The following is a 10,456-nucleotide window of genomic DNA, read 5'->3' as shown; positions in this document are numbered from 1 at the left end:
GAGAGATTTAGTATATGTACTCCCACCTTTCTAAAGATATGCTTGGTGGTCGCACGGCCTATTTACTTGTGTGAACAAGATTGAGAACATTAGAGAGATGCAGACCTAGGGTCATGCCCACTGTGTGCGAGTGGGAGATGTTAAATGGAGGGGCGCCCACATGGGTAGACCCCCCTTTGAATGCATGTGTTATAACGCATGGCTTAAAGCCATGTGTTACACAGCGGGTGAACGCATGGCTTTAAGCCATGCGTTTCCAACGTATTGAAGGCTGGCCTTTAAGGCTAGCCGTGTAGGGGGGCTGTATATAGCTCCCTCCTTTTGATTCTGGTGCATCAAACACAATAGTAAAAATCTCTCTCTTACTTATTCTCTCTTGAAATAGTTTATAGGCTATGAATTTGTTAAGTGTTACTCTAGTTTTATAACTACGTAGTACACTTTATCACTAAGAGAAAACGCTTGGTTTTTGTCGCGCTGGAGAAACTTGTGGAGCATTTCTTTAAGCTAACCCTGAGGTACTTTCCGCTGTATTTTCTCACAAAACTAAACTGGGTTTCTCTCAAAAAATCACAGTAAAAAAATTAATGCATGTTTGTGAATATTCCCAACTCACCTTAACATGGTTTTGATAAACTCCAGGTTCCAGATCCATGGTTGGTGGGCTTAGAAATTAAGGAAAGTCATTGTTTACTATGAAGTTTAAAGATTCAAGGAAGACCCATCTGCCAAAAATGCAATTATCAATTATATTTGACTGAAAAATATGATTCTATAACGAAGGAGGCGACGTTCCAAATCAATAATGAGTTGTAGAGATTGAAAGCAATATTTCCACTGAGAAGTATAAGGAATTCAAGGACAACCCGGTTATGAAACCTCCCTCCCCCAATTTCAAGCTCTTCGAATTAAGTACTGATATACACAGCAATCTTCAGTTAAAAAAGTTAGAATTATATTCAGTTTAATTTAAGGATAAAACGTGGATAGCACTTGAACAACAATGAATATGCCGACATAAAAAAGAAAACACAAAAAGTCGCCCTTTGATATGGGCGTCGGCCTTCCGTTCGTGGTGTGGGATCATGGAGGAGATGGAGAGAGACGTGGTTGGAAGATTTTTCTGTGTTTACTGAAGACTTTTGAAGGGGGAAGGAAGAAGGAAAGAAATAGAAAAAGAATCAGATGTAATATAATCCATTTTAGGATTTCTGAAATACTTACGTGGCATACTGTCTTTCGCTGGTGTAAAACTCACTTTTAAACCCGTCCAGCTTCAAGCTTTTTTTTTTTTTTCTATTTTTAGAAAAAATAATTTTTAAAAATATTTATTTTCCTCCGCTTATTTGATAATTGTAATGAAAAATATTTCTGGACAAAAAATTACTTCAAGTAATCTCTTCGTAAAGTTGAAGATAGGCTCATGACAAACAAAGGAAGCCATGGTCAAACTTCGGAAGGAGCTATTCAAATAAAAGTCCATTTCCAGCCTTTTCATAAAACATGATCAGTCCAAGAAAATTGAGACTAGAAAACACCCTCAAATTTTTAATTTTTTTTCCTTTTTCTTTAATTGACAGTAGTAATTATACTGCAATTTCTTAATTTTGTTTTTGTTTTTTGTTTTTTGAGCGGCACTACGATCAAATGTCTCGAATATATTTTTCTTTTTTCTTCATATTTTTTTAATCATCATAAATATTTAAAAAAATAAAAAATAAATCAAAATATAATTAAAAATTGCTTTCTTAATTATAAGTAAAAAGAGATGTTGAGACCCAATGTCGAGACCCAACTCTCCATAAATATGATATTTTTTTTCTTTTTTTAATTGACCATAGTAATTATACTGAAGTTTTTATTGGAATACTCAACAAAGCATATGGATAGATTAGATAAAGCAAAGCCACGTAGACAACAAAAAACCGAAAAGACTGAACCGGCCCATACCATTGCGATATTTGTACGATGGGGAAACATAGGCTTTGGAAACATGATAGTAATGATAAGATAAGATGGGGAAGGCCACAGCTGAGAAGACCAGAAAACCATTTTATAACATATCCCAACAGTTAAAAAGGGCAACAAAGAGATAGGAAGCAAAAGAAACAAACAGGAAAAAAACAACTAAACATATATATATAATATGATTTACTTAACCTATGCTTTGATAGCAAGAGGATCATCACAAACATACAATTTTACAAACTAATTTAATAAAATATATATATATATATATGATCCAAAAAAAAAAGGAAAACCCAGCACACATCACATGTAGGGGAAATATTACTACTTCCCCTTGTATGATACAAAAAAAGGAGAGAGAGAGAGAGAGAGAGAGAGATGATCTGTGAGTAAGCTCAGTGCTGAGAGGCTGGTGCCGGTGGTGGAGGCTTGCACTGATAGCATTTGGCAAAGAGGCCGAAAGTGTCAACTTGCTTGACGAAGTTGGTCACACTGGCCCATCCACCAAACCCAAACCCAATCACCAGAACCCACACCACCACAAATGTGTTGAGCACATACATTCCAGTCCAGCTAGGTAAAAATATGGGAGGCTTCTCTGCAGCATTCTGCACAAACAGGGAAATCAACAAAAATAATCTCGACTTCAATCACACTATTCTAAGACCCCACTGGACTTTCCCCAAAGACAGATACATCTTGACAGAAAACGAAGGACCCCAGATTATTCTACCATCAAACTAATTTAAGAGGTTGGTGACTTTCTTTGACAGATTGATTATGGAGGCTATGGTCCAAACTGAATTATTGAAAACAAGTTAGTCAAGTCAGCCAGCTCATCTTAGATATATATATATATAGTACAATACTCCGACTGCAGCTTATAACTAAAACGAAAGCGACACCACACCTATTTCATTTCTTTCTAGTAATATATCCAAATCAGAGCAATAAATGCTTTTGTACACAGGTTGCACACTTTTGCAACCATGGAATGTGGGAATGCCCATCAATTAGGGTGCTCATCGGAGATGACAATTTGTGTTCATGAGACCATGTTTGTGTCATATCCAACTCTATATAATTATATATTAGTAATGAAATGATGTCAATTTTATCATATCCCAGATACACAGACTATAATGTTTAAAGCCATTTTCAGATAAGAGTGTGGCTTAGTAGAGAAGGTGTAAAAACTAAAAAGTGAGTGGAAGTCTAATGAAATCAAAAGATATGGTAAAGATGTTTTATTTACCAGTCGAGCAGAGGCTTTTCTGTAGGTGAGCATATGGGCTAAAGCAGGAATAATATAGACAGTGAAGCTAACCAAAAGAGCCCCAACTGCAGAGTTAATAGGTCCAAAGAATGGGAATATTATTGCCAAGAACCATATGGGTATAACCACTGGTAGCCTTGCTAGTGCCCTTAAACACACGCTTTTTGTGTCGTGCATCCCTATCGCCTTCTCCCACACAAAGTACAGCGGCGTACATGCGAATCCAAATGTTATAAACTGCACCCGTTTCATTAAAAAAACAAAACAAAACAAAAATATTGCAGAATGTCAGATTCTGGTCAATCTCAATATATATTTTACTAGTCGTATGGTTAAGTAAAAGAACCTGGTGGATAAGCATCAAGATAACAGCGGCATCACGGAAGCCAGATTTGGGGAGGAGAGAGAAGGCATTGGCATGATTGAGGAGCTGATCTCCAAACGCCCAATAAACAGCAGACGCTGAGGGAATGGTTAGTGTGAAAACATATAGAGTTGCTATTAGGTATATGTACTTGAATTTCTGGGGCTTCCACATGGCGTGCATGATTTCCCTGAAAACATTTATTTTTCCAGAAATCGCTGATTAGAATCAGTTTTGGCTCTCGTAAATCTAGGATGGCTTAGTAATAATCATCAGCATTAATCCCCAAAACAGCTATTAAAGGGTCATGTGAAAACTTAGGAACACTTGTTAATACTCTTATTGCTTCATTTGAAATATTTGTTATACAATGACACGGCAGTTATTTTACGGGTAAAGGCGAGGAGACAAACGTTTGAAGTGTAAGTTAAAATGAGATGAATTGAGATAAAAATTAAAAATTAAATAAAACATTACTGTAATATTATTTTATAATATTATTATGTTTTAAAATTTATAAAAATTATAAAATTATAATAATTAAATAAAATGAGATAAAATACTGTAATTGTCAAAGGACATGTTACGAATATAGTTTACTTTTTGTTAAAAACTTCAATGCATTCGGTTAAACTAGAAAGTAAGACATTTTACAGCGCATGTTGCCTAGAGAAAAGGTGCGAAGGGTAAAGTTTCCGAGCAAACAAAACTAGATTGCATAATATTTGTAATATAAAAATATGTCTCGCTCTCGCCAACACCGAGATGGCCGCAAAAGCTGCAGACAGAAGCCGTGTAGAAACAAGTAAAAGAAGAGTAGTATGGGCTTACACAGTGACAGCATGGCCCCCGAACGTGTAGAGTATGTTGGTGGCTCCGGTGAAGTATAGCACTAGTTTTTTTGGAGCGGAATGTTCCACATTCGGTACCTGCAATAACCTCAAGATTTATGTTCCTGAAAGACAGTCGAAAGGGCTGGAGACATAAGGGTACCTCGGTTTTATTTACCTGACCATGAACAAAAGCAGCTATGGTCAAGTACCAAGCTGTATAGGTGGTCATTCCAAGGCCGAGAAAAGACCAAATCCGGTAGTTGTGAAATGAAGGTATGAACACTGTAGTAGCACAGCAAGCACCAAAAATATAGGTCCAAGTCCGTTTGTCCAAATTATCGTTGATGTAGTATATGTTACTGTGCTCAACAGGAAGAAACAAATATTAGTTTATATCCAACAAAACCCAGATCAGATTTAACCGAAAAGAGCGAGAGAGAACTTTTACTAAAGATCTTACCTAGCACAGGCTATAAGCTGTATCACAGAGCCGAATAGAAGGAAAGTGCAGTTGAAAGCAAGCCCCACTGCTTTCCAGTAAGGACCCAGTAGGCCATCAAGCACTTCAAACCACTGCAATCGAAAGCAGCGTGCTTTTAGGTATATAGTTGGACTAAAGGGTTGGGCTACAGTAATCTGAATTTTTATCTCTTCCCCTAGCTAGATGTTTTTGGTTGATTAGGAATAAGTGATGCTGATGCTTCTGAGAAGCAAAACCAACCTGTATCACATGGTTCTTGAAGCTGACATTTTCTTTTTCCTTCCGGCTTCTGTACTCTATATACAGTACGCTAATCAGATAAGCCGTCCAGCTTCCCATCATTCCATAGAATACTTGAAGCAAGATCCCCGATAACATACCCAGTTGAGAGAACGAGTAAGGTAGCGTTAAGAGCACTTGAGCAACCTGCAGACAAAAAGGACCAAAATTTAGTTATCCGTTTAGAACAAATATCAGTATGTTAAAAATCGATTCTCTCTATATAGTTTTTCGTAATTGTTTTTGCTGATGCGTTTACTTGGTTGGATGCGCAACTGAACCAGGCGTCCCAGACGGAGCCACCATGCCAGAGCATGCTCTTGACGCTAAACACAGAATGCTCTTCCGCAACCGTTTCATCTTTTCCCTCCTGCTCTGTCTCACTAATGTTGGGGACTATGGCTTCCTCTGCTTGCCTCTGAGGCAACATTGTCTCCGTTTTTCTCCTAAGGCAACGTCGAAATCCCTGTAGATCTGAAACATATAAAAGACAGTAAATGAGACAAAAATCTACCATCTAACGCAGCCCCCGAAAATGAAAGCCAGTAAGACCCCAGATCCAAACTATCAGAAAAACTCCTTCCGCACTTAAAACAAGGAAAAAACATTATCTTCCACACAGTCCAAAACAGACGAAGGGAAAAAAAGAAAAGAAACTTGAAAATAGCAAAGGAGCAGAATCGTAACATGTTTCTCACTAACAAGCCTGCAGAGAGATAACCAAAAAGGAAACGCAAACTCAGTAGCACTTTCAACTTCCTTCCTCGAGAGGTCTCTTTCGCTAGAGGATTAAGTAACCACAGATCTGTCCTCCACACAAAATGACAGTATTATCACCTTTTGCCCTTGTTTTCAGAATGACAAAATTAGTGGCTTCAGAGAAAGAACGAGTGCAGGTTGGCGGTACGGTTGAAGGCAGGGCAATAAGAATTCTTCATCGCAAGATTTCGCAGCGGGAGAGAGAGTCTTAAATGCGTCGAAATAATGGGGGCAAAATCTGGGTCTCTGCGCGTTTAATTAGAACCAAACTCAGCTCAATAAAAGCTCCGCTTTCAATGCGCCACCAATTTCCACAGAGAAATGGCAGTGCGGAAGCCCCAAAAGACGGCGAGACCTCAAAAGCAGAAAAAATCTCTGAAGCTGTTTTGAGGGTGTTTGCGAATGAAGAAGAAAAAGACCCTTTTTGATTCTATTCGAAGTTCAGACCCCCTCTCTCTATATATATAAACAATACCAAAACGAGGTTAGGGCAGGTCTTTTCTTCTCCTCTGAAATTCTCTCTCTCCCTCCCTTAAAAAGAGAAAAAGGAAAAGGTTAGAGAGACGAATTCCCTGAATTCCAAATTCCCGATTCGAGTGTGCTGGTCTCCGTTTGGTGAGAAAGCAGTTGAGTAGTAGAGCAAAGTGACTGGGACGTTGTTCTCATCAGTGAGAACCCAATAATGCCACGGACATCTTTTTATAGCCCCAAAAAACCCGCTCAACGATGTTGCTTTCGACGTCGAGGTCATCTGTAAACTAATGAAGTTAGTTGGAGATATGCGTTTATAAAAATAGTTAATATGCCGCCTATTTGTTACCGTTTTATTTGACCGTTTCATAAATTTTTTTTATTTATTTTATTATTTAATAATTAAGGAAAGTGATTTTTAATATATTTTTTATATTTTTAAAAATATTTTCATATATTAAAAAATATGAAAACAATAAAAAAAATATATCTAAATGTACTAGGCGGCACACCCAACTCTCATTGTTGGGCTTCAGATAACTCATGTGTTTAACTTTCTTTTGGATAATGAATTAAAATGAAAATTAAAAGTTAAATAAAATATTATTATAATAATATTTTTTAATATTAATATTATTTTAAAATTTCAGTAAGTTGAATTATTTATTATATTATATAAAAATTTAAGATAATTATAACGTTTTACCTTAAAGGATTCTAAATTTAAAATAACAGTAATATTATATATAATTATAAGGAGTAAAAGTTCTATGCAAAAAAAAATAAAATAATTTATCATAAAAATTTAGCTTTTCTTTTATACGAGTTACATATTTTTTTTTCAATGAGAATATATCAACTTACATAATTTAAGACTGTATAAATTATTTTACTTCAAACAAATAAATTCCACTTTATTCTTTAATTTAGAGTTCTATTTCTAAATATTAATAACGAAAGTAATATTAAAAAACTACTATATTTGTTGGGTCGGGATTAATATTGCAGGGTGTGCTAGTTTGGACATTAATAATAGTGAAATAAGTTGAGTTAAAGGAAAAAAATAGATAAAATGTATGAAAAAATATTATAAAGTTAGGAAATAGTATGAATAAAATATAATAAATAATTTAATTTTTTTAAAATGTAAAATAATAATTATATTAAAAATATATATTTTAGTAATATTTTATTTAACTTTCATTTTATATGTAAAAGCAAACGAGACTTAAGTAATAATTAAATGAAAAAATTAAAAATTAAAAAAAAATATATTTTAACTATGTTTGAAAAGAAATATTACAACAAATTTTAAAAATTATTTCATATCTATCTCTACCCGAAACCTCTTCTAATTTCTGCCTCGGAACCTGATTCTCCCTATCCATTTGCATTGACCATAATTACGTATAGAGTACTTTAGAGAAACCCCTTAATGCTCCGTCAATTGCTCCGGGAATTTAATTTCCCCTTCATTCCTTTCATTTTCATTTTCCTCTGACATTCATTCCATCAACACTCTCCCTCTTATCCGAGAATTAATTATTTGATAGTGTTATGTTCTAATTGTTACTCATTCTCTATCAACACCATATATATATACAAGTTGTTTAGATACACTTATAGAATATACAAGTTGTTTCATGCAATTCTTGTAGTTCTCAATTAAATTTACTAATTTATTTATTTATTTTTTTTCAAAATGAGCATATGTGCATGCACTAGGACTTCAAATATCTATATAAATTTATTTTTCCTTTATTGAAAAGGATGTTATAACTCTTTTGCATCAATTAATTAATCTCGTAACTAGAAGCCTACCATTCTGATCATATGACCGCCATCTTATTTAATTATTATAATTTTTTTAAAATTTTAATATAAAAAAATAATAAATAATTCAACTTTTTTCAAATTATAAAATAATAATATTAAAAAATAATATTTTATTTAACTTTTAATTTTTATTATAACTTATATCATCTCAACTCACTATCTAAATCTAACTTATTAACCGAACTGGATAATTAAGCTCATCCTTCTCTTTTGGATACCATCTAATAGTATCTAACAGTCGAAGATTTTTTAATCAATAGTTAAATCTTTAGAAAGCATCTCTCTCTCTCTAGAAAGCATCTTGTTCAACCCCATTCAACCATATTTTTCTTTGTTTTATTGAGAGCTACAGGAGCTAAAAAGAAATTGTAAAATCATTAAATATAGTGAATTTTGGCCCTAAATGAACCACATAAATTAAATAATTATGACATGTGAACGTATGCTTTTATATTAAACCACGTAAATTTTGGTGACTCTCTCTTTATTTACATTTTATATATTTTATTTATTATTTATTTCATAAATAAGTATTCGAGCATCATATCAACACTCAAGTCATCATCGTTGGTTAATTGACTGTATTGTTGAGATCTGGCCACGCTAAAAAATTACACCAACAAATATGGATCCTTCAAGTTTTAGTATTACTTCGGATTGAATTTTTTGACTACGTATGGAAACCTTGTATCAATTTTTTTTTTGTCTCTCTTAAAATTATTTCTTGTGAAAATGAATATATTTTCGTTACAAATAGTCATTTTCATCGCCTATAATTTATCATAAATTTTTATTTTTTCTTATAGTAAAAAGCCTTTTTTACTTATGAAAGACTTGGCTATAACTTGCTAGAAGCCCCTTCATCTCTTTCTCTGTATACTAATTAAATGTAATTTCTTTGTATTAATGCACTTAAATAAAAGAAAAAAAAAATGCTAGGGAGTTCCCCTTTTACAACTCTCATATGACCAAATGATCGATGTCACATCATCATCTTGCAATTTTCCTACGAAAAATGATATTTGCAGTCGTGGTTGTGCAAGCGGTATACAGTCACTTTGAAAGAAATGAATTAATATAGGACCCACATGAAAAAAAAATTATTTTTATAACTTTTTTTTATTCATTCCGTATAACCGTTTACATCCCGCTTACATGTGCCGACTGTATCTAGCAGTTCTGTTTTCCTACTAACCTTCTAAGAAAAGATTGACGGAAGTATCTAATTATCTAATTGTAAATGTTATTAAAACTCGAATATTCATATGACGAAGAACTTTATTTTTATAAAACCAATGAAATTTAGATGGTATTACATGAGTATACCTAACCCTTGAATTTATGTAAAAACATTAATATAATTAAGCGCATGGTTGTAGTGCGTACTTAAACTGTACATGGGGGAGGGGCTTAGTGGGAGAAGTAATGATTAGGGAATGGATTTGGACACCACTAACATCCCTTTTTCATGCATCATGTGGATCAAAATTCGGAATGTTTTCCACCCCAGTGCTCCCTCTTTACGACGGCACAGCAACAGTACCCGACCATTATATTCATGTTTTTCATGTTTTATTATCTAGAGTTTAATTACTTAATTTGATCTTTCTTATTAACAAATTAAAGACAATAGTAATTCTATATATTTTTTGAAGTAAGCAGCGAGCCACATATGTAATGATCTCTTTGTATATTACAAAAAAAACAGATTTTTATGATCAATTTATTGCAACGAAAAAATTATTTATATATATATATACACACACGTATATGTAGCACTTTAATTTTAATATATATATATATATATATTCATGTATAGCCCTAGTTAATTAAAGCTGAGGTGCCTTCAATTCGTTGAATTCTTAATTGGCATTTAATTTCTTCCTCTCAAAAAGAGCAATTTATCAATAACTTTAAATTATTCAGAACATCCCGGGAGCTATTAAATTATAATAAAAATATTTAGTGGAGGAGTACTTTAATTTGTAGGAGCAAGCATGCATGCATCATGCCTTCCTTTTGGATCAAGCGCATTTATAAAGCAAAGGAATCCCTCTAAAATATAGAAACGCAGATCGAAGCAGATCTAGCATTAGGGTTTTGAGTTGGGTTCATGAGTAAATCAACCTAAAGACGCAAACTGTCTTTTTAGTAGGAAAATAGCCACGTGTCGGTGCAATATTGGTGTT

The 10,456-nt window shown here is 33.8% G+C and overlaps 1 protein-coding gene across 1 annotated transcript; it reads right to left on the bottom strand.

Moving 5' to 3' along the window:
- Window positions 1–2,018: 2,018 nt before the first annotated feature.
- LOC122279734 (auxin transporter-like protein 2) lies at window positions 2,019–6,638 on the bottom strand. Its single transcript, XM_043090532.1, has 9 exons — window positions 5,889–6,638; window positions 5,461–5,675; window positions 5,163–5,348; window positions 4,902–5,014; window positions 4,617–4,800; window positions 4,440–4,537; window positions 3,591–3,798; window positions 3,224–3,481; window positions 2,019–2,576 (listed from the first exon to the last, which is right to left on the bottom strand). Exons 2-9 carry the CDS (start codon window positions 5,629–5,631, stop codon window positions 2,364–2,366), a joined length of 1,431 nt encoding a protein of 476 aa, XP_042946466.1. The 5' UTR covers window positions 5,632–5,675; window positions 5,889–6,638; the 3' UTR covers window positions 2,019–2,363.
- Window positions 6,639–10,456: the final 3,818 nt, after the last annotated feature.

This window comes from Carya illinoinensis, chromosome 10, assembly GCF_018687715.1.
Source record: "Carya illinoinensis cultivar Pawnee chromosome 10, C.illinoinensisPawnee_v1, whole genome shotgun sequence".
In the NCBI taxonomy this organism is placed as follows: Eukaryota; Viridiplantae; Streptophyta; class Magnoliopsida; order Fagales; family Juglandaceae; genus Carya; species Carya illinoinensis.
This window is presented reverse-complemented; position numbering and strand designations above follow the sequence as displayed.